The sequence below is a fragment of the Callionymus lyra genome, chromosome 6 (genome assembly GCF_982586985.1).
Source record: "Callionymus lyra chromosome 6, fCalLyr1.hap1.1, whole genome shotgun sequence".
NCBI lineage: Eukaryota > Metazoa > Chordata > Actinopteri > Syngnathiformes > Callionymidae > Callionymus > Callionymus lyra.
The window spans coordinates 29,294,732-29,320,451 of NC_141823.1; the positions used below are offsets into that span (position 1 = coordinate 29,294,732).

A 25,720-nucleotide genomic window follows, 5' to 3' on the forward strand; every position below is an offset into this window, starting at 1 on the left:
TTACAAAAAGACACACCTTCACCAAGTTGCTAATTTAGATCCATGCTGTATTTCTTTTAACCAATCATTTCACCGAACCTTAATTTTGACTTTATAACGATACATATTTTCGGAACATTAAATTAAGTAAATGACATAAGTTCAAACTTGGTAAATAAGCATACAAAAAAAAAAAAATTCAATAAATATGAAATCTAATTAATACCTGTGTAAAAGTTGTGAAAATTTAAGGAAGTTCATTATTACAAAATTTTTTGAATTTAGAAAAGCTATCGAGAAGCGAAATTTAATAAAGCTACTTGTAAAAGCAATTTAATTTACACAACTAATGGGAAGACAATTGATATGAGAAAAATTGCTCTAACAAACACATTTTTCAAATTGACTTTGGAACTACATCAGTCAATTGGTTTATAGTTTCACCCTTACTTAGGGCCGCATAAATACAGGTAAATACAGTATGTGGGCCCGCAATTTCACTTTGTCCACATCTATCTTTGCCATCAGGCCAAACCTTAGTCAACTTATCAGCCGGTGGTTAGTCATTCTCCACGTGCTTCACTGTGAGAAAGGCCAACCAATCCTTCTTGTGTAGCCATGGACATGTGCAAACAATCAAAGAACAAGTATTTCATGTGAACAAACACCATGTTTGTCTAATGGATCACAGTGCCACTTGGTAGAAAGACTTGAATAAATCATCAACAGAAGCCTTTAACTTCTCTTAGAAGCTAAACTTCTATTTATTTTGAAGAAATCTTAATTTGTAAAAGCGAGTGATCTGCTTCTTTGCAACCATCAGAAGCTTTGAATTAAATGTTACAAGCAACATGTGACATTTTGATATGATCTATTTTTCATATTGACTAAAGACACAACAATTCGGAATTCTACAAATAAGGCCTTGACAACTACTGGGGTTTTCTCTAGTCACCAGAAAATAATGAGTCCACAGGCAAATGCAGAGGAGAAGAGCTGATTCATATTACAGTTTCCTCTTTTAACCAATTTGTATATCGCTATAGAGCGACCGTGACATATAGCTCAGCAACTCGGTAGCAGTTGAGGTGGAAACGTAAATAAATTCACAGAGCCCCACATTGATTTTGATTTTCGATAATTTTTATTGTTAAAAATAGCAAGAATTATATCCATTTTAATCGAGAAATCCTCTTCTTATTTACACTTGATATTCATGTTCAGCATTAGGCTCATCTATGGAATCCAGTATACAGAAATACAACAAGGAATTATGCCGTCTCGTTTCTTGGCTCAGCTGAGCCAGTTCGGTTACTGCTTTTTACAGTAGTCACTCGGTCAGACCCAGCCACAAACATTACCTCAGGACACTTGTGTCAAGCAAGAAAAAATTGAAAAATAAAGTACTGCATTAAGACAAATATGGAGCTGATGTCATGGTGTCAAATTCAATCAGCTTGTTCATGTTTTTCCAGTTAAATCAGACGTTATTCGAAAGAAAAAACACAACAAAAACATACTTTGTCTTTGAACATATCTAAAGTCTGGGCTACATGAGTCAGACAGCATCTTGCACAACTCAGGATTAAAACATAGGAATCCCTTTAGTGCAATGAACCACATAATCAATCAAATCAGTTTCCAGGACTTCAGTTACAAAAACAAGTAGAAGCACCTGGAGAAACAAAAGGTTTCATTAAAGGATAGACATGTAAACAAGAAAGTTATAAACGACTCTAATGTATAGAAATGGTTCTGCCAGGTAAAGACCATAATTTTGTTTCTTAAATGAACAAAAAGACAAATGTTCCAGTCTGAAGAATCCAAAAATATGAACTGAAGAACATGAGAAAAATATTAGTCAAATGAAAATATTTTCTGATTCTTTGAAATGGCAGATATTTTCTGATTCTTTAAGTAAAAATGCCCTCTAAATAAATAATAAAATGCATGATATGGGTTTGCTAAATAAATTGACAAAAACAGAACAAAACTGCCGGAAAACAAGCGATTAATTTAGTCATCAACATAGTATAAGGCAGTGATTACTAAATAATAATTTAATAATAAAAGATTCTTATGTAAACATGATTTCCGAGACTGACGATTTTTTTTCCAACACATCAAAAATAGTATTATCTATCCGTTGGCTTTTAGTTCAAATTATTAACAAGAAGAAAGCTTCATGAACAGGACAATAATGTTCATACATGTTTCACCAGAAATATCAACTGAGATGTCAGAAGTATATCGTCTAATCTGCCTTCATGGGTTTCGCTAAACTGTTTCGACGTGCAGAAACTGTCTGGATTATCGGCTCCTGTCGTGCATATGAATCTACGCAGGACTAAAATAGATCTACAGCTGAATTAAAACAAGGCAGCAGAGGTTCCTGGCTGAACTGATTGGAAGTGCTTGACCACTCATATGGATCAGCTCTGATGGCTTCACAGGATTTCATCACGCTCTACATATCGTGGCAGAGGGAGTTGAGGGTTGTCCGACCACCCACATGACCATCCAACATCAAAAATAATAAAACACTGCAACATTACCATCATGTGTTCCAAAGTGTCTATTGTCTTTCATTTCTGGTTGAAGTAAAGCCATGTGCATTGTGTGTGTAACTTGCATGGGTCAGTACCTAGTTGAAGGTGCTTTTAGGACCATCTATCCATATTTGTGTATAGGAAGGTTATCAATAAAATAACTGAAGAAAGGAAAGAGAAAATAATAAAGTCATTTTTAAATCCAGTAGGAGACACACCACTGCACAAATACCCAAGAAAAAAACTAAATAAGACTTCTCCTACACTCACAGTAGAAATTGTGGTTAATATTTGGTCTGGCATTGACCCAACCTCACCACTAGATTGACTAGACTTTGTTGTATTGTTATGGTTGTGTATTGGGACTTGAATTTATTGCATGGCTGTGACATTTTGTACCGCATTGATGACTCAGTCATGTGAATGCAGGAAGATTTCCAAACCTGCAAAGCTGACAGTTAACCAGTTTTTGTGTTAAGTGACTTTGTCGGTTAAAACAGGTTTGTTATAAAAGTTGCCCTTTCATCTGCATAGAAAAGTTTTTGTGTCTACTGTGATTGAATACCGGCATTTAGAGCTGTATTTCAAAATAGGATTTAACTGTCCTTTAGTTCCACGGCAGTAAAAAGATCAAATAAATTGTCGGTAGCTGAACACAAGGTCATGCCTTTTGTCAGAGTAAGGAAACCCACACAGGCAGGAACACAATATACACATAAACCCTCTGATAGGAAGCATTTGTTGTTAAATTTTGATCAAAAGCACCAATAATAATTTTAATCTTTAAATGGCTTTTTCGTTTTGAATTTTTTAATGATTGATCAGAAGATTGTTTTTGGAGCTTTGGCTTCATTTTTTTTTGCAATGGTATTGAAACCTTTGAGAGTCCAGTCATATGCCACACATGGGGCAGTACAGTAGAAAAATACACGCACACACAAAACCATTCAGTTGCTGTCTAATCTCGCGTTCAGTTTATCATTCAACTCTCATGAAAGCAGCAGTTTCTGTTCTCTACAATCTTCAAAGAAATCCATTTCGACCAGGCCACGTCACACTTAACCTCAAAACCACCGGACTCAGGTTTCAGTTAAACTACGACAGATTGATGCCAATAAGGTGGAAAAAAGGGAGTGCATTGGGTTACATCAGAGGACTACAGTGAGTCATAGCAGAGGACTTGTTGGGTAACATGACACAAGGGTCACAGGGGACTTGCGGAGGAGATTTCTAGTCATTACAACGAGGAAACTACTCCAAAAGTTAATTACCTGAGTTAGACAGTGGTTATAGAAACACAAAACGCTGACCCGACTTGACTCCTAGGATGTCCTGATTTAAGTGACGCTCACGCTGCAACTAATTTGAGACGTTTGTTACGGAGCAATAGCGCCCTCTGTTAACCAAATTGGTCATTACGGGACAAAACCACAGCTTTTCTTTTACGTTTCTTCTGGAATTAAAGATATGTGGAGAAAGAATTCAACATAGTGGAATTAACTTTTTTTTTAAAAGTTCACTGTTTTCACAACTAGCTGATAATTATTAATTCAGAGGAAAGTTTAAATTAAAAAATGATGGATAAAAAAAATGGAAGATAACAAATTTGTCACGCTAAAAGAAGGGATAAGAATGTCTTCTCATATTGTGCAAGTTCTGAAATATATTGACAAAAGTGGAAAATAAAATAAAGAAAGAGTTAAAAAGGGGATTATGTTAACTTGCTAAAGAGCTAGTATAGAAATAAAATTATTTTTCATTTTAAAAACAAAGTGGAAAAAATTGCTGTTTTTTGTATTTTCTTGTTGATCGTCAGTTAAGCAGGATGCTGGGCGTTCAAGTTCAGGTCATAATGCCTTCATGGATCGATTAGTGCATGTAGTCCAAAGAAGAGAGAGCGATAAAACACACCGTCTATAGTGAGACTTGGGTCCCACACACACACACTTGACTGGCAGGTGAGATGATAAGGAAGGTGATGAAGGGGGACATGACAGTCAGTCCGACTCACAGAGGAGCTCCTCCAGTACTGTCAGCAGGTGTTTGAGCCCATAGATGTATCCGTGATCAGGACTCTCACCGGGGAAAACATGTGCAAAGTCAATCATCCTCACCTCCACGTCCCCTTCCTCATCTGGTGCGTCACTTCCTGGTCCCTTTCTGAGCCCCTCCTCCCTCCTACTGCAGTGTAAGTCCCCCTTCTCTCTCGCCTCTTCTTTCCCTTCCAGTTGAGATTTGTTTCCGTTTGTGTTTGCCGGTGTCTTAGCCTCACCGGGCTGCTGCCACGCCAAGTTGTCCTGCTCATGTGGCGGCACCGCACCATCCTCATAAGTCTTTGTGGCCCCCCGGGCACCGGCATCACAATGCGGATGAATCTTGGCACAGTGCTGGAGGCCCCCTCTCCTTTGATTGGTATAGAGCATAGACAGGCTGTAGTCCCACGGCACTGCCGCCTCAATGTTGTTATTGTTGTACTCGGCCACTTCCTCTTTTTGATCCTCCTTGTCCTGTCTCACCTCCTTCTCCTCACCCCCCCAACCACTGTCACTCGCAGTCGGACTGGTAGTCGGGGTGCTGAGTAGCGAAGAGAGTGAGGACGAGGAGACTGAGGCAGGGAGACCCTCATAGACGAAGAGCAGAGAACTGGCGTAGAAGACGAGCTGCTGCTGAGACTGGAACCAGCGAAGGATGTGCTGGACTCTGTGGATGCTGGCAAACACGGCGTCCTTCCTGAGACAAACGCCGTTGTTGAAGAACTTAGCCAAGCCTTTAAAGAAAAAACACTGAAAATTATGACATCCAAGCACACATTTGATATTATTTCTGCACATGCTTACCATCTTTGATTGTCTCCTTGACCAGTCCTCGTCCAAAGTGCTGGTCATAAGATTCAAATTTGCCACTGCACAACTTGTACACCTGAAACACAAGAACAATTAGTTCATTTTAAAATGTATGGCAAGTCCTCCGCCCATTACAATACATAATTAATGGTTTTCGAAACACATTAGGTTAATCACAGAATGAATGTGGATTAACTTTGATGAATCACAATTAAAAATCATTATTTGTTATCATCTAATCATGATTGATTTTGATGAAGAAATATATTTAAGAAAAAAGGCAATATATTTATGCACTTATGCATTCATGTATTCATACATTATATACATTATAGTTTCCATTTCCGGAACAATTCCTCTAGTCGAGACTTCAATACAAGATGAACATCAAAGACATGAAGGTACAATATATGGATGTTTTTAAGCGTTCTTGAGGCAGATTAATTGAGCTTGAGTCCTACATCAAGATGGATGTATATTTTTTTTTATTACTAATAAATGACCCTGAAAATAATCCCAACCCTCAGTTGACACGAGGGTGAGTAGAAAATGTTTGAATTTGGGGTGAACTATTACTTTAACATGAGTCATGTTGATAGAGAACAATCAAAAAGGTGTCGGCCTCTTGAATGTCATTGCAGCCTTGATTGATAAGATCGTGTCCACCAAATTCTATTTGTTAAATAAAAGATGGTTCATATTATAAAAAGATTTTTGTAAACTTTGGTACAATTGAGAGAATAGAAGTATGGTATAGGACTTCATGTTATAAAGGTTTGGTCAAGTAAACACCACATTGTAGTAAAGCAGAATAGTATATAGTACTGAAAGGAGTCATGAAAGAGTATTAAAAACAGGGGGGACACAGTGGTAGAGGTAATACAATAGCTGATGCAATCTGGGATAAAATTCGAAAAGATAAAACTTTCCACTTTGTGCTTCACACAGCAGATGGATGAAGAAGCAGATGGTGGTGATGTGTTGCTACAGGTCACAGTTGCAGGGTAGCAAACCTCTCTAATGTAAACTGTGGAGACTTGACGTACACCGCGAAGGAATGTGGGAGTGCTTAAAGACGGTTGTGGTCACCTAGCAACAACTGGAGGCAGTGAGCGAGAGGTGCTATGAAAAATTGGACTGTGGAGGCAGTCTGTAAAAATACGATTCTCAGAGGGGCCAAACCATAGTCGAAATATCCTCCTGATTTGTCCATACATTTGCGAAAGAAAACCCTATTTAAGTGGAGCATCGTTTAGGAGTCACTTCTTACATTGAGATGTTGACCACATAAAATGAGTGGTGCACGGTTGGCTCAGTTTTTAAAATCACAATTGTAAAATTGCTGTGATTGTTCCTTTAATTCTGCACAATTATTCTCATGTGTTTCACAAAACAACAAAGAATAAAACATGTGAGGACTTGAGTCAATGTCAACCCAGAGTTTCCAGTGAGAGATCCATTAACGACTAACATGACACAGTGTTTAACTGGCGTCCTTTGATGCAAGGGTCTGCTACGATAACGGCCAGTTTACAGAAGGTGCAGAGAGGAAACTGCTGCCCCTTCATGGATGACTATTTACACTGAAGACAAACTATACCATTCATGTCAAACAGTTTGACAGATTGTAGCAGCTTACTTGTAGTTCATGACCCCGGCTTACGCACACTGAATGATGTATCTACACACAAGCCTTCTTCAGTTGGCAGATACTACTTTCTGAGGAGGCTCCGATCATTTAACATCTGCAGGAAGCTACTCTGCATGTTCTACCAGTCTGTGGTGGCCAGTGTCCTTTTCTATGCTGTGGTGTGGGAATGTGTCCAAGAGGAGTGTCAACAGGTTGGACAGGTAGATCAGAAGGGCTGGCTCTGTGGTTGGCATGAAGCTGGACTCACTGGTGACAGTTGCTAAGAGGAAATCACTGGACAAACTACTGTCAATCATGGATGATGACAGTCATCCTCTGAACACCGTCAACAGTGAGCAGAGAAGCAGATGGAGTGCACGAATGCTCCTTCCCAGGTGCAAAACAAATAGACTCAAGGACTCGTTCATTCCTCGGGCCATTAGATTGTATTATTCTGAGTTTGGGTTCAGGAGCGGAGCGAAAGTATCTGGATGTTCTATTCTATGTTAGTCCTTGTATCCTTTGTTATTTTTCTTAGATCTATGTTCTTTATCTTTAGACTAAGATTGTATAATCTTGTTCTTTCCCTTTGTTCTTGTTCATATTTTTATTTTTATGAATAATTGCTGTATTGCTGTGTGTAATTGGAAAAAAAACAGTTTAGATCAATAAAGTTCTACCTAACCTTACCTAACCAAACCTAATAACCAACATGGTTTAATGTTTTTGGCTTGCTGGCTCAACTCAAGAGCCAACGGCTAAACATGAAGAACCTATTATTATCTTTTATGTTGGTAATTATACCCGAAAACAGGAATAACAAGAGCTACATTAAAGTTTCAGGGTAAAAAAAAACCCAACAAAGACCCCTTAGTGATACTCCAGTAGATGATTCACTTTTTGTCAAGAGAAAAGCCAACACATTCTTGCAAAGATTGACCAACTGGCAAACACAGACAAACATAAGTGTGTGTGTGTGTGTGTGCGTGCGTGCGTGCGTGTGTCTGTAATTGCAACCGACATATACTTGAATGTACCTTAAGCAATCTTTACAGAGCACAGAATCTGTATTTCAACGTGGAATAAAACAAACTTCCAGAGTATTCCTCAGTATTGAAATACTTTTAAAATAAATCTCACAGGTCAACTGCAAACTACATGAATTAGTAATTTATTATTAATAACTTTTGGCTGCTCTGTTGTCATGAAAACATCCCACCATGTGAAAGTACTGGGATGGTTTGGCTCATGAGAACTGTCTGTCTTTTACTTCATGGTGTTGACTTGCAGCTTTCCTGGAACAACTAAATATTTGTGACTTGTAGTAGTCAGGAAGGAATGACACTTTCAACGTAATGGAAACTGATAAAAGAGATGAAGGCAAAATATGTGAAACTTCCTTTGCAAGTAGATATGTTTTATCGCCTCTTCCTCTCCGTAATGAGAGGACATGAGTTATCTCATGTTTACCTTCCTGCAGACTGTAAAAAAACAATATTTAGACTTACAAATAAAGTAATGTTTCGTAATGAGAGCCAGTCACGCTCTGTGTGTGTGTGTGTGTGTGTGTGTGTGTGTGTGTGTGTGTGTGTGTGTGTGTGTGTGTGTGTCTTCATGTAGAAAAGCATAAATGAGGAATTATACAGCTCTGCAAACATGCCACACACGAAGATGCACAATCATTAACATGAGGTGTGAAAGAGCCTCTCCTGTTGCACGGTCATTGCCAATGATTCATTATTCACAAGTAACTGTTTTTACACCCGAGATTAGTGAAATGTTCTTTATAGTTCTAATATATAAGGAAGAAACTCATAAATCACGTTGTATTACTTTAACGATTGCTCTGTGTTAATTGACGTTTACTCAATTACACCCAAACAATCAGCAGAAAATGCTATTAAATAAGATTTGTGGGTAGTAAAAGCACCCCTTTTTTGTAACATCAAACAGCAGAAAATGTAAAGTACATTTTTCTTTTGCTACCTCACCTTTTGGTTACAAGCCCAAGATTTATTTATAAAAAGTTAATTTTTCTGTGTTGCAACAGTCAACCTGGTGTTTTTCTGCTCCCCCTTCTTTTACCACATATATGAATTTCATGCACGCCACCAAAGATAGCTATAATATATCTCTACTCGTGTCTTTAATTTTTTTTAGCTTCTTCCAGCTGTAATGAACAAAAGAATATTACTTACTGTTCCGTAATAAAGGCTTTGGCCATCAAATAAAACGAAACTACTCCTGCAAAAGTCTCCATTGAGCTACATGAACGTTCTCAGATATGATGATGGATTATTCAATGTATTTATAAGTGTCGATATGTGAAGAAAAATATAACTAAATCATCTGAAACAGTCGACTCACCCGCATGCCAAGGACCAGGAAGCCCATCTCCTCCATTAGTGGATACTTCCGGATCTGTTGCTCTCGTTTCTCCTGTGACGCGAAAGGATCATAGCTTCGCTGCCCGAGCTTTACGTCCATGATGCATGGCTTGACGAAGCGTCGGGTTACGTCTTCCAGCTTCAAATAGAGGTCTAAGGCGAAGACAGAAAACAGGGAACAGGGAATACGGAGTTTAATTGGACATAAAAGGAAACCTGGGCAGTCCATGGAATAGTGATTGATTATAATCCTGTTTGCATGGAAGACATTTTTACACCCAATGTGGATATGTAGAAGTAAATGCAATTGTGCAATTTATCTGCAAGGTAAATGATATAGTTTCAATCTTAACCATAATTAGAGTCAAATGTACGATTTTGCTATGATTATATGCACGATTAAAGATTTAATTTTTTTTTTTTTTTTAAGATTTTAGACATGATTAAGTGAAAATGTGAAGATTAAATATTACTACCGTAACTTGGTGATTGTTGTCAAACCTTATAATGTAGTTTGTCAAATGGCCTTGAATTTATGATTTATGCACAGTTAGAACATAATTCTTGGTGCTTCACAGTTCATGTAAATGCCAAATAGGAGGTAACTTCACGTAAGCCTCTGCAGGTAAACACAAAGAGGTTTCAACAGAATTAAAATAATTTATTTTTAAGAGAGGAAAAAGTTAAATGTTTTCAAGAAATATAGAAATATAGGTACAATTTGGAATTTTTAACTTTCTGGTTATATTTCCTTCACTTGATACAGACTTCTATGAAGTGCAACATTTAACTATTCATATGGATGAACCTCTCCACTTGAGTCTGTTGTAGGCCAATTTGTTGAAAGTGAAATTTGTGGTGCTCATATAATTTTTGTTAGCCTGGCCCAACAGCTACTTGAAGTAATAAAAACAATCAGTGGTGGATCACGTCTAACCAGTAGAAACTATCTAGCGTGGGTGTATTGTTACTCAATAACCATTCCATTTTAATGACACAGCAAGAATGGAGGTGTGCTCCTTTTTTAATTGTAGTTAAACAAACAAGTTATTAACCCAATTATACCTAAAATAACTTGTGTTGCACTTTATTCTTACAAATGTCATTGTATTCAGAATAAAACGTGGTAAGTGGTGAGAAATAAACATACAAGTTTTGAATTATAATATGAATGATACAGACCTTGCTATAATGAGGACAAGTGAACTTTAATGTAGAGGGTGACAATATTCCAACCATAGATAGCCTTACAATAATGCTGAGGTGCCACAACTAATTTACTATCATATTTAACAAATCATAATTCATATTTATTGGACAGTGCTTCTGCTTATATATTCTGAAAATGAAAATGTCATCTGACCCAAGAGTTTACTTCAGGTCATTAAAAATAAACTAAAATGAGCCATGACTGAACACTCACCATTGGGAGAGTCGGGGGAGGACCAGGTCCCATAATACTTGGGAAGATGGTTCTGTAGCTCCAGAAGACATGGATCGAAGCAATCATCTGCATACACCTGGAATATATATATATTCAAACCATTATTTTCAGATAGTTGGCGAACAAAGTGTGTGTGTGTGTGTGTGTGTGTGTGTCTGTGTGTCTGTGTGTCTGTGTGTCTGTGTGTTACCATGCTGTAAAACTGCATTTCCCGGGGCCCTCTTGGTGGAGGTTGGAGCTGCTTTAAGACAGTTCCATCAGGATGTTGCAAAATGCCTATAACATAAACACAATTTCAATTAATTTTAATAACAGGATTGTATTGGTCACGTAAATGTGCCCTTCCACCTACACATATAATATTATATAACAATAATAATCAATATCTGTGATCAATAACACAGGGAGTCTATGTGTGGCATTAGGTCCGACATGATTTTTTTTAAGAAACCACCAGTATTAAAACTGAAAAAAAAAATGGACTAATAGTAATAAAGTAAAGCAGATTTCGAAAGGACAGAAGATTACACAAAATGTGAAAACATTGGCAGGCCTGATAAAGATTGATGAGATAGTTGAATCTGGCACAAAAGCCACGAAAATATTGACCCACCCTTCCACTTATAAACTGTTCAGGCAGGAGGTGGGGGCTTAATGGCGAGCAGGATCATTTTGGTATCACTCTTTGGGTCTCTTTGTATCAATAGATGAAATGCCACATCTGACCTCAAAATTATAAATGTATCCCTCACATCACAACAACACCATTGTTTTCCTTCGTGTCAGCTGCAATTTATCAAAACCTGGATCCTTGCAAAATTGCTTTCATGAACATTACAATGAAACTACATTTATAATCATTCTGTTAGATCCTTCAAATGGTTCTGTCCATACAATTTAGATTTCAACAACATGAGATTTGCATGATGTTTGGTTGACATTCTGTTCCTGTGCCCTTGATTTAAATGTAAAATGTGATGTCCTGCCTGTACATGGTCTGTCAAAGAGAAGGAGGGAGAGAGATGAATCCGAGTTACGTCATACTGAACTGGCCACAGCTGATTACAGCTGGACTGTAAAACCTCCAGCCGAGAGGATTAGTCCACACTCAGGCCCATCTCTAGATTCTTGTTAGGAATTCTTGTTTGTTGCACAAAAGGGATGTACAGAAATCTGTGTTTTGATGTGGGATTCAATGGAGAGTGAATGGAATTGAATTTTTTTTTACCAGTTTCAAGTACAACATATCAGTGCATAACAAACACATGGTGATCAACCCTTTATAAAAGTATTCTCGTCTAAGGAAAGTTGAAATGAAATGTATATATTTAATGACCATACATAAAACAAGTTTGGTAAACTGAGTCATCCAAATTTCCGAACAATTCTTTGTAGTCATTTTATTTTAAACACATCTGATAACAAATTGTATTTTAATCTTTTTTTATACAAATAAAATGTATATATTTTAGCAAGAAAAGATGAATCAGTAATGGATAATTAGTGGTCATTTAATGTAATCAAATGTTTATGCGTTTTTGTTTAAATGATTAAAAGTGTATTGTACGTAATCTTGACTTACAACGGAAATAAGTTTAAAACTCACTAGTTTAAAATAGACTGTTATGAGGACGTTGGCAATAGAATGTATTGTCGCAATGAGGAAATCAAATATTAGGGTGATGAGTAACCACGCCTGTGTTTAAACAGTGGTACACAACCTGCCAACACACCTCAAAAGAATCTGAGGGAGGAAGATCAAAGGATATATTATCAAAAAAATGGAAACTACAGGAAATAAAATATATGCAGAAGGATTCTGCTGCTATACTATATTATAAAAATGTACTGTTCGATTTATCACAGTGCAACGATGGAATCTTGTAAAAACCTCTCACATTTCCTGTTCGTCTATTTCTTCTGTAAGTAGCTGATATGCCTTTCTCAATGTTAAGGAGTTGGACTTTTACCTTTGATTTTCGGTTCCGCCTCCAGTTAAACAATATGTTAATCTTACACAAAGAACAAACAAAAAGACATTTCTAAATGAATATTTGTAGTCTGTTTAAGACCAAATTGTACTAAGGCTGTATGTTGTTTGAAATAAAAAGTCCTGACCCATTGCACCAAAAATGATAATAAAAAATAAAACTCTGCATATCCGGTGTCATACTAGAGTCATCAACAGGCGACGAAAAAGTGGAATGTACAGTATTACTGAGAGTTGTTTAACCATGAAAAACTGTTTCATGGTAATCGATCATCAAATCCTTTTTGTGTGCAGATTTTAATAAAAGAAAGTGCAAAATAAAAAACAGAGTGGTCAGGTTGGAGTTTTACTTAGTTCAGACATGTATGCCTGTGTTGACTAAAACATTAGTAAGAAGTCTGATGCTATAAAACAAGTTGTAACAAACCAAACATTTTTTCACTTTTTAATTCAAGTGTTTTAATACAATATATATACAAATATGATGTTCATAATAAAGACATGTCATCAGTGATTGTGCAGGATTCAAAAGGTTTAAACTGTGGAAAGCCATTTAATAGAAATGCTATTGAGGATGTCATCACGTTAGACTTAATATATTTAACATTGCTCACTGTTAGTTTGCTAACCAAGTTAACCTTTTGGAATAAGACATATCAATGAACAACTGCCACTAGGCAGTAGGGCTTATTGCACAATGATAAAATACAAGCTTGACCACATTCCAATAGTTGTTATCCTGCCACATCAGCATTACCAGCCTTGTCGGCATAATATTCTGTCTTAAGGATCATTTAAACTTAGCAGAAGAGTTAAGAGTTTTTAAAAAACTGGTAATGTATGGAGTGAGACTCCCACCGGTTTGAACGAGTGTGAAATAACATTGTTCTTTCATTCCTACATTAAAAAAAAGGCTTCAAGCAGCACATCTCTGATTGGCTGTCTTCGTGGCAGACATCTAACTTGCATTTATGTCTAGTGCATGCGACTCGTTTTGTGAGCAAACAAACAAATGAGCGCGCAGCAGTGAAGTTGAGCGCGTGTATGACAGCTAGAGCGCACATATGACATGTTGAACGCACGCATATGACATGTTGAACGCACGCATATGACTGGTTGAGCGCGTGTGTATGACTGGTTGAGCGTTCATGTATGACTGGTTGAGCGTGTGTGTATGACTCATTGAGCGTGTGTGTATGACTGGTGGAGCGCGCAGCAGAGTGATTTTGAAAAATGTTTTGAGTGTACAACAACCAAGACACACTCGCTCAAACCGGTGGCAGAATCTAACTCCACAGGATTGCAACAGAAACAGATTCAATTAGTTTTAACATTGAAATAGAGCTGCAAACTGCATTGGTTAATAAAGGGAATTAAATGCGTGATGATTGGAAATTTTTTTTTTTTTAACATGAAAACTATTCCTTTGCTTCAGAAAAACATCTCTGAAGTAGTATTTTTACGTAAGAAGCTCACAATCAGTCCTTCCCTAGTGCACATAAAGTGTGTAACAAACACCAAGCTGAAGATGAGAAAAAGAGGAATAGAGTGCCTCTCTAATGGCACTCAGCTGCAGTAAAGAAAAATATTATTTTAATGCTACATATTTAGCAATATTTGGTTAATTTGTGTCAATTCCACTTACGTGAATCCACCTAATTCATTTGAAATAAAGGGCTCAGATCATACAGTGATGATAATTGATAATTTTCTATCAATTACCGTTTTAGTTATGGATGGTGAGAATGCTGATGCCAGGCTTTAAAGCATTGTCAAACGACGGCAAGCTGCATTTCTGTCTCCTTGCAACACCCGACTGACACTTTCCAGACTTCTGAAAATCCATACGAGCGAGAACTCACATTTTATCTAGTTAGCTTTATTTTTTTGTAGTTTCATAATTGTTAAGTAAGACACAGAGGACTTGTTTATTCCTCCGCAATAAGAGAGCGAACTTGAGTTGCTTGCATGCGGAGGACTCCACCTGTGTCCACTTTTACATCAGCGTTTATTTTCTAAACATCTCCAACAAGCAAATATCACAGCAGTTTTGACTTGGAGTATATACTGCTGTAGAATTGAGGCTATGCAAGACAGTTGCAAGTGCAAACATCAAACACTGCTGCAGAGTCTTCATGTATGACATTGGCAAAGCAACCGTGAAGCGGCGTGAAAATAGTGAGGTTGAAAGAAAACATTAGCATTGGAGTGGCTGTTTAGACTGGGCTGAAGTTCTGAAGGTGCAATGATTTCATCGCATCTCTTAAAATAAGGCTCAGTGCTAAACATCTTAGAAGTTTAGATTGCATTTTCATACCTAGTAGAAATACGATTGTCCCTCTGACCTGATGCTTTTACTACTATTTTAATAGCTTTAAAAAGACTTTGTTTGGGTCAGGTGAGTTCTAAAAGTACCGAAAGCAGGAGAAGTTTGAAAGTAAAGCAGTTAACAATTCTATATAGTTCTAAATTAGTTTTACAATTTTTTTTTTAATGGTAATAAAGGTTATTCACCTTCAACCATATAAATACAACTTGTGAAAAAGGTGTAAACACTGCTGGTCAGGCAGATGATAGGGTTATACAACACACCACCATTGCAAAGTAATCAAAACACACTATGCTCATATACATTATTAAATATGTAATGATTTGGGGAGCTTGTCAACGGGTTGTTGAATAAATAGTAAAGCTCTTTATGCTTCATATGTCTGGTCATCAGTTTTTTTACTTGAGTGTGTGTGTGTACAATAAACATTTTGTAACCATGACATGCTTTGATAAATTATGTCCATCTAAGAATTCTATCGTTGAAAAGGATAAATAGAAATAAAATTATATAAGGTTTTTCATTTTTGCCTTGTTTGAGCATCAGGTTATTTGTCTGTTGATTGTATTTTGGGCGAAAGTTCTGAGATAAATCAAGTGACAGAAGACCTTTTGTAGTGTGCAGATTTACATGCAACTCTTTCAGGTAGAGGTACCCTGCACCTACAGGAAAAGTCTAGGAAAGTTTAACTCTACAAAACATAAACAAATGTGGCAACACCTATAATATAGAGGTATTCACTCTTGGTTTTATTCAGGTGAAGGGGCCATGCACGTGTATCTGCAAAAAAACATCCCTGGCTTTGGGATACTGAGGGTTTTGAAAGTTTGTAAATGGAGTTGTGTGAGAAATTATTTCTGAAAGAAGGAATTCCTCTGCATTCAACTGGCTCCTGGCTATCTGGCCACTTGTTACATTGGCTCCCACACAATACTGTGTTCTACTTCCCTTTCACTTCATTGCATAATCTCCAACACAGTTCCAGCCAATAGATCTAGAAACAAATACGTTTTTTTTGTTGCCCATTTATAAAACATACACGTTATAAAAACATTGTTCCTTGACCTAGTAAGAGGACACATTCACTTGGTCACGAATGTCCGATTGGATTTTCTAAAGCCCAGATGAGGCCGCTGATGGTCAGCAGCAGAGAGTGAATGAATAACTGCTAGCCACATGGAAATTCACAGCACAGTCTGCATTCTTCGAACAATGCAGCTCTTAATAAGGGGCCACAACGACACTGGGCTTGGCATCAGTTTCACTATCTAACTTAATTTAGGCACTCACAGAATACGTTACATCTTAAAATTGAATTTGAATCTGAGGGCAACACGATGAATTAAATATTAAAAACCTACAAACAGGTGACACAGGTTCAACTCGGCTGACTGGTAACTAGTGAAATCTTAACACAATCATGGCCTCAAGCAGAGAGTCAACTCTCTTGAGGAGAAACTGCAAGATAAGAGTTTAAGCAATCAAAGAATGTCCTGTTTGTGCTGTTTTGCTTTCGCAAGCATGCAATAATCAATGGAGAAAAAATTTGGAACTGATAACACATGCATTAGTAAAGGTTCAGCTAGAATAGGTCAGTGTGCAAGACCATCTGTGTGGACTTACAGAATAAAAGGAAGCATTGAGCGTTCACTGAAATTTAACACCACATTTTTTTAAGTGGCAAAACCTGTTTTTTTTCCCCACATTTAAACCACAATTTGTACATTTGGCTGAAACAGCAGTTTGTTAATTTTCAAAGCTGGTCACATTTATCTTTTGAGATGAATGTGGGAAGATTAGACTGAATCAATACTTTGACGTGACACATGCGGGCCACATGACATAACTTGGCGGGCTGGATTTGGTCCCCAGGCCTTGAGTTTGAGAAATGTGGATTGGGTGCTTTAAATGAGGTGAAACTCATTAGTCAGGTATTTCAACAGTGATGCAAGTATTCTATCTCTTGCGTAACTGTCTGAACATAACTTGAGATCTATGGCTGATTAGCAGAGCAACAAACACTCAACCAACGTTCATGTGATTTTAAAGAAATGCCCTAAAATCAATATGTCATTAGACAATGTTTGGTTACAGGTCACAGGTCATTCATGAGGAATGACAACCTTAAAGTGGACAAATTAGAAAACAAATTCCTAATTAGTTGACCCTTCCTACTAACAGATAGATACAACTTTAATGGCACAAATAAAGAATTCTGATTCTGATGTTCTGAGTGTGTAAAAAGGGGTTGTACACATCAGATCAGCACCATCATGATCCATCCATACATTAGTAACTCCTCTACTATACGTCTGTTTATCTAGATCCAATTTTAACAATGGTGCCATTCACTGGATCATCTAGGTAGTTCAGTACAAATAAGGGACATTAAAAATGGTCTCTCAGTGAGACTCCTGTATTAATTCATTTTCTGAGTCAATACGAAACTATGGTCTTCCAGACACTTTTACAATGAAGGGTAGGGTTCCATTAAGTGAAACTCAAATACTCTCTTAACCAGTCGTTCAGACAAAGTAATAGAAAATATACGCATTGTTAAAATAATAACTTAGAGAGTTGCAATGCGAGAGTCATGACTGATGAAAATCAAAACAACCACTACAGTCACATAAAATAAATAAAATAAAAAACAGTTTCACTGGTTCAGGGAAGCTTTAAATGTGGCAGCTGTTTGGCGGTAGTTCTGTATACTAAAACATTAGTGAGATAATATTTGGACGCCTCAGAATGGTTTCCTTGGTGCTTGGTTTTGTTTAAAGATGGTAAATGTGTCCAATAAAAGTTTCAGACTCTGATTAAAATGTATATATATTAAATATTTGACTATCACTTAATTTTGTGATATGGCAGTATGTGTTACCTAGAATGATTTCTGTTTTACAGATGGTGATAGACATCTACTAATGAATAGTTTTTACTCATGGTTTCACATATTCACAGAACATATATGGGCACTGAGATTAGGATTCCTGTCTACAATTCTGGAAATCTCAGCTAAACTTTTTGGAATTTACTTGGTAAAAATGTTGTTGGCCACCATAAATCGTGATTTTCCTGTTTTGAATGATCACCATTAAACGTTTCCTTTACTACCAGCAGCACAGCATCAATAAGAGTTGAGTTTTTGCCAATCCCATAAAATACTGACTTTAATTCTTCACACTTCCCATAGTTTACTTGTTAAATTGTAGAAAGAATTGATCAGATTTGACAGTGGGCTTCGAGCAAATGTGTATTTTCTCTACTGCCACAAGTGTGACAGTAGTAAGTAGTTAGTAATAATGAAACGAATCTAATATTCGGTCAGACACTCATAAAGCTGCACCTGACTCACCCACTTTATCCACTCCATACTTGTGACCCGCCACCTGATGCGACAGCGGCACACAGCCGTTAAGGTGAGCCGGGCCCGGTGGTCCAAGAGGCCGCTGTCCGCTCTTCTCTTTCGTCGGGTCACCAGCGGTTATCCGCGGGGTCAAGTTGACCCCAACAGCAGCCGTGTTTGGGGTCAATTCCAGCCTACCGAGCGCTAGAGCAGACTCCATCATGGCTCGACGCTGACTTGTTCACATTTGTTTTAAAAAAAAAATAGACATAAATAATACAAAAACGATGAAGGCCAGTGTCTCCCTCTGGAAAAAAAATTGAATAAAAAAGTGGTTCACATAGTGTCGTTACGTAAGTGGAGAAAGCTGCATTTCAACAAATTGTTTGGGCGTGAGAAGAGGTCCGTTCCAGAGGACACCGACACGACAGCTCCACTTCTAGCCGCCGACAGCATCCACGCGGACGGGCTGGCGTGCCGTGGTGTCCGGGGGCAGCAGCAGGGCTCCTGGACAGATCTGGTTCAATGGTTTTCATATCTTGAGGAGCAGCGTAAATACATCCTGAGCAGGGACATCCCACTTCCTACTAGTGACAACATCGGTGACTGTACGCTCGGCTTCCGCTCGGGATTTTCAAAATAAACTTAAACTAGTCGTAAACAGCGTTTTAACAACAAATAAAGCAACACATTTACCATCTTTATTTCAATATCACTGCTTTTTAACACTCGAAGAAAAGTAATACATGTAGATGTTCTAATTTAGAGCCCCTGGTAATTCAAATGGCTCTTCTGAGGAGTTATTCGCACACGTATACACTGTGGAGGTGAAATATACATATATATATATATTTTTAATGATGTTTTAGAAGAACAAACTGGCTGTTTACATGAGTCGCGGCGGGACACGCGCGCCCTCGCTCGCAAACAGCGACCGTCAAAATAAGGGCTCGTCCTGTCGAAATCCTCGCAGAAGCGCTTCGGCTTTAAATCCATAATACCAAAATCATTCGAATACAACATCCACAGATATTCTGGTCAGGGGGTGAGATTACATCTCTGCACGCTGGCCCTCCTAAACCACATTTACGACACTGTCGTGACTTGTGTCTGAAATTACAGATTATTGCCTGGTTTAAAGTAATGTTTTTTTTAAGATACAATATAAAAATCTATGTCGCCCAGTGTTCTCAGCGTGAACACGTTTGAATATTAGGTTTTTAAAACGTTTTTTTTATTTATCTAAAAGCCCACCCCCGTATATATTAAATTGGTTAAACAATGGATATTGAAACGATAAGGTTTGCTTAGTATTAAGAATTTGATATAATAAACTAATGTATCAGGTCAAACATTGGTTGGTTTGAAAAGGACATGACAAAGCCAAATGTTTTAAATAAGCTTACCCAAATTATAATTTGAAAAAACTCATTAAATGTCATAACCATATTTAAATTGTTATCTCAGGGTCAAGGTAAACAACCTCCACCACTGTATGTGTATTAATGGAAGCCAGTGATAAGTGAAGCATACAGTAGTGGCTTACAGGAAGATAATAACTCTTACATTTTTAGCATTAAAAAACAATTATTAAAAATGTATATTCAACTCTGGAAGGCAGAAAAAGGATTTCAACGTGAACCTAATATATATTTTGTGAAACTGTTTAACTCTTGTGGCAGAGCAACAAATAAGTCAATGCTAGTAGAATTGACCAACCAAAACATTCACTTCTAGTGAAGGGTATAAATCGATCGAATGAATGGACTGACAACATCAAATGCTACATATAAAAATGTATGAAAAGGGAAAACATGTCACAATATAATGAAAGACAAACTAAACCTCAAACTTTAAAATGGTTCTTTTTGTTAATTCAGTTTATCGGGAAGAAGGCACGTCCAAGGAAGTCCTCATTGCTCTTCTAATTGCACTTGTCTGCTAGGAAGTTAAGTATCATGCTTATTGTGTTTACTTTCCCAGAAGCAGATAGCAAAATATGTTTACAGACTCAAATGAGATTCCATCATGTCTGATTTTGGTATAACAACGTGATATGATCTTTCCATTTGCGTGCTGGGCCTCTTATGCAATACTGGAATGCAACCTTAAAAAACCTACATAAACAATATCAATTCATTGTGTTAGCCTGTATTAAAATAATATTTTTGTACAAAGAATATCTACAAACACATTTTTTTTACATTTCTGTGCTTCTGTAGCAAAGCTATTTTTAATGGGTAACTGTTGCAAAGTTTAAGGATGTTTGAGCCACCTTTGTTGATTATTTATTATTTATGCCCCACATCATATTTTTTGTAATGATTGGTATATATATATATATATATATATATATATTTTATGTAGTAAAATTTAATATTTTATGTAGTAAAACTCTCTAGCCTGGAGAGTCTGTTGGTGTCACATGACCACCAAACTAATTGGGGTTGGGTTGAACAGTGTGTTCAATGATTTAATTCTTTTTTTTTTACAATGCAAATAGCATTATAGCTGTGATGCTGTTCCAGACTTTTTTTTTTTTTTTTTTTTTTTTTTTTTTTCAGTTCCTTTAACTGAAAAAGCAGATCTCAGGCTACGAGTGTGTGTAATATATGCACCTATTGGAGCAGTGATTGAAGTGTAAACAAATCTATGATTCACACCAGAGGTTGTGTTTGGTAACTTGTACTTGTACACTTGGAAAATATAGTCAACATTTTTTGTTGTGTTTTGTTGTCTTAAATAACGCATGCGTACCTTGTAGATTACAAGTATGAATATTTAGTTTTATCAAGTTAATAGGACTAGAACAGATCTTATGTTACGGGTATGTGGGTCATACGCACCCATTTTTACTTCATAATTGCTGTTTCTGTTCTAATGCGTACAATAACCAATTTGAATTTGGTGCTTAGACTTTTGCTAAAGTGAGTTTAGAAACTCAAGAGTTTTTAAATTATTGGTAATTCTCTAACTGGCTGGTTATTATTTATATCATGCTTGTTACAAGATGTAAACACTTGAGTAATTGTGGCAACTTTCCATGCTGTTGAAACAAAAAAAGGTCAAATTGACGGTTTATTTATGTTAATAATTAGACACACATCACATCTCTATGAGGTAATTGGTGTATATGCCATATATGATGGATGTTTTTCAAATCTTTAATTAAATATGCTAATTTATTCATTCAGAATTGATTTATTTTTAATGACATTTTAAGTAGTTCTAGTTCATGCTTCTGTCTGACTTTCTTCATGAAGTTCATTAGTAGATTGACAGACTTTCCTAACTAATATGATTTAGCTTTGTGTATCAATTGAATCACTGTATTTCTAGCTGATGTGAAACATTGTCTATAAAAATTAGTTACTTATTTGTAAGAAGTAAGTCCCCCTTAAACATTTTTCAAGTAATAGGTCCCTTGTTCTTATTCGTTTTCTGCATTTTTTACGAAACCATGATAGGTCTGTTTTAGTTATCTTCCTCTCTTTGTGGAAGCTAGAAAATGGTTAATTTTATTAGAGTGGAAAGTACTATTTGTTGAAATCATCTCAATACTATCGACTCTCTTCAAGGCTCTTGCAATTTGGAATTTAAATATTTTGTTATAACATTATTTTGTATAAAACATTGCAATGTAGCAATAAAGACCAGTTTATAATGAATCTATATTGTTTTTTATCGTGTTAAGCGCGTTGAACACGTTCATGTCCTCAGATTGGATAGCACTGAGACAAGTCACATGGAGCTGAAACAATGATTTGAGGTAATTTAACTATTTGTTTTTCAATACAATAGCTGTAGAGCTTGATCTTGTCGCGGATATACTTTCAAAGCCATTTTCAAGAAGGATATTTTAAGAAAAGCTGGACGTTGTTAAGAAAGTTATACTAACTCGGAGACAAGTCTTTCATGGGTTTAAAAGGAATTAGTGTGTGTCGTGGCCATGGAAACCACACAGACTCTAGATATTTTAATTTAATGCACTGATTCATGTTCACTGTTCATTTGATGAATATAACAGTACACAGTCAGCTCCCTGTTGTGTATATATAACCTTAAAGTAGTTATTGAGGGCTGGATTCATTCAAACGTGCCACTGAAGGCCTATATGTGAAATGCACAGCCCGCCAATGGGTTTTTCTGACACAATTGAAGATTATCAATAAAATCCCTTTTTTATTTTAGTGAACAGTGTTTGTCCAAAATAAAATTGGATTCTTCAGTAGAATTCCAGATTCCATTACAACCCAGCTAGCAGAGGTGGGGACAAAGCTAGCAAACGTCAGAGCCCAGCGCATGCTATTATTATTATTATTTTTTTTTTTTGCAATCCAAACAAAGGAATAGAGATATATTGCGAAATTAGTGGATCAAGTTGTCAGTTCTCTCTTTTTAGTCATCAAACAAACATATTATTATTCATGGAAACAGTGTTAAATGGAATTTCAACTTATTCCTTCCGCCCACTTCATTTTCCGTGTAAACTCCAGTTTCTTTGCATCGGGTCAAAACGAACAACGCAAAGTACAGGAGCGCCCCGCAACTGCATGTGTATAAGTGGCATAGTTTGGATTTGTATTTTCTTTCTTGAGTGTTTTCAGTGCATTTAAATAAAGATGGAACTGATGTAAACTAAGATGTAGATGTTTGTGGATCAACTTTCAACAGGAGATGAACAGTCACAACAATCCATGTTGAATCAGAAGGTTTGTCCTCCCTATACTAGTTTGTTCAGGCTTTACAGTGAGTTGTGAGGACCACAACCCATCATCTCTCTCCAGACACACCTGTAGAAGGGAGTATAAAGGCCCAGAGAGAAGAGAGATGACATCAAGCTTCCAGAAGTGTCCATAGACACCAGAAGATGATGAAGATGTCTCTCTCTGTCAGCCTGCTGCTGCTCCTACTCCCCCTCTGTCAGGCTGATCTTCTCCAGCAGGAAGAAGCTGAAGATGAGGATCTTGGTTTGGACATCAGTACCAGGATTCTCACCACCAACAACGGCACTGAAGACCTGCTGCTGGAAGGAGACATGTTGGCTCCCATAACCAGAAACGCCATGACCTGCTGGTACCAGAGGTGTCTGTGGAAGAAGGACTCGGCAGGTCTGGTGACGATCCCCTTCACAGTGAGCGCTGAGTTCAGCAGCTGGGACAGGAAGAAGATGGAGAGGGCCATGAAGGCCTTCCACAGCAGCACCTGCCTCCGCTTCGTCCCCCGTCAGAGAGAGTTCGACTACATCAGCATCGAGAACAAAGGCGGCTGCTTCTCGTCTCTGGGCAGAGTTGGAGGAAGACAGGTTCTGTCTCTCAACAAGCAGGGCTGCCTCTATCACGGCATCATTCAGCACGAGATCAAGCACGCTCTGGGCTTCCATCACGAGCAGACCCGCAGTGACCGCGACCAGTACGTCAGGATCAACTGGGAGAACATCAACACACAGATGGCCTACAACTTCCACAAGAGGCAAACCAACAACCTCAACACTCCCTACGACTACGGCTCCATCATGCACTACGGAAAAACCGCCTTCTCCATCCGGTTCGGCAAAGACTCCATCACCCCCATCCCTAACCCCAACGTCCACATCGGTCAGAGGCAGGGAATGTCCTACTGGGACGTCAGGAGGATCAACATGCTTTATGATTGTTGATCAACATTAACATTCAGAAAACATCAAGTCTGAGAAACCAGTATTGAAGTTTCTTTAGTTTTCTTAAGAAGATCAAAAGTGATGCCATCAAATGTTTACTTTTGAATGAATGAATGAATAAAATAATTGAATTAATACGATTGAACAATGTTGCCTTTTTTGTATCTTTCTGTCTCATGCTTATCACTATTTTATTTTCTTGTGTTTTGTTGCAAGGTTACTTTAGTAACGGTTTGTTTTTAAATGATCTAAATATGTCTTGACATGACAGCTACAGCTCCTTGCAATCCTTATTATCATGACTTTATCCAACACATGACACAACTTAACCAATAGATCATCGTCTACCTTACTCTGTTGCCAACAAATATTGTTCATTCAGGATTGTTTCAAGGTTCCTCAAGATGATTACTACCTCAGCGCAGCAATGAAACCACCATGTTGCTATTCAAGATCTCATTGTAGACCAACAACAAATCAACAATGACAGCCAAATATGGGCCAATATCTGTATTTCTTTTACAGTGCATAACAAAATATGCACACATTTTGGAAAAGTTGTAAAAGTTTGTAAAAGTGGAGTTATGATGATAGATAAAGTGCTACAAAATGTAAGGCCTTCATTATTATTTTTTATTGGTGCAGATTAATTCTAGGAGAAAACAAATCCTCCTCTTCTAATATTTCCTCTACAGACCTACATTGCAAGTCAGCCTCGTACTTGACTTATCTTGTGCATCTCAAAAGTTACATAAATCGTCTTCATGTTGTCATCAACTACATTCATGAAAATCATTCTTTATCTTCATCTCCTTCTGTTTTCGAACGTATTTAACCATCTTCATCCACTGTCTCTCCTCTCCACATGTCCAACCATCAGAGTCTGGCGTCTCTAACTTTGTAACCAAACATCTTCATGTGAACTTAATTATATGATTTACTCATTTTGAATATTTTCTTTACACTGACTCCCAATATTAACCATGAAATAATCCACCCTGACTCTTCTAACTCTGGGACTTGTCTTTGTGTGAGAACCACTGTCTCTGAGCTAATGCCTACATTAAAATGGATGTTGGCGCAAAAGATATTAAGGCCCTGCTCTAAATGATCAACACCAAATACTAAACCTCATCTTTTCACAACCTCAACTTCCTGCATCTTCACTATACCTCTTGCCTTAGTTACATCGCACGCACTTTTGACTTATACTGACTTTCATTCTTTAGATAATAAGATTGGTTTAGGATTCAAGACTAAACTTATATAGACAAGTAATCATTCAACTTTTAAAGGCGTAGTTTACAGTTTTCTTCATTCCTCTCAATATATAACCTTGAATGTAAATCAAGATTGTGAAAACATTTTCAATAAATTAAATGTTTTTTTTTTTTTCCATTTAATCGTAACAACGTTGTCAGATCTCTCTTTTTGGTCATCAAACAAACAGCTTATTATTCATGGAAAACAGTGTTAAATGGAATTTCAACTTATTCCTTCCGCCCACTTCATTTTCCGCGAAACTCCAGTTTCTTTGCATCGTGTCAAAACGGACAAAGCAAAG

General features: G+C 37.2%; 2 protein-coding genes across 2 annotated transcripts; one reads left to right on the forward strand and one right to left on the reverse strand.

The window, feature by feature from the left end:
• Window positions 1-1,100: 1,100 nt before the first annotated feature.
• ipmkb (inositol polyphosphate multikinase b) lies at window positions 1,101-19,145 on the reverse strand. Its single transcript, XM_087794622.1, has 6 exons — window positions 18,507-19,145; window positions 11,023-11,108; window positions 10,812-10,908; window positions 9,369-9,541; window positions 5,366-5,447; window positions 1,101-5,295 (listed from the first exon to the last, which is right to left on the reverse strand). Exons 1-6 carry the CDS (start codon window positions 18,718-18,720, stop codon window positions 4,526-4,528), a joined length of 1,422 nt encoding a protein of 473 aa, XP_087650748.1. The 5' UTR covers window positions 18,721-19,145; the 3' UTR covers window positions 1,101-4,525.
• Window positions 17,831-24,156, forward strand: LOC148078062 (high choriolytic enzyme 1-like). Its single transcript, XM_087794623.1, has 2 exons — window positions 17,831-17,857; window positions 23,368-24,156. Exons 1-2 carry the CDS (start codon window positions 17,831-17,833, stop codon window positions 24,154-24,156), a joined length of 816 nt encoding a protein of 271 aa, XP_087650749.1.
• The last annotated feature ends 1,564 nt before the right edge of the window (window positions 24,157-25,720 follow it).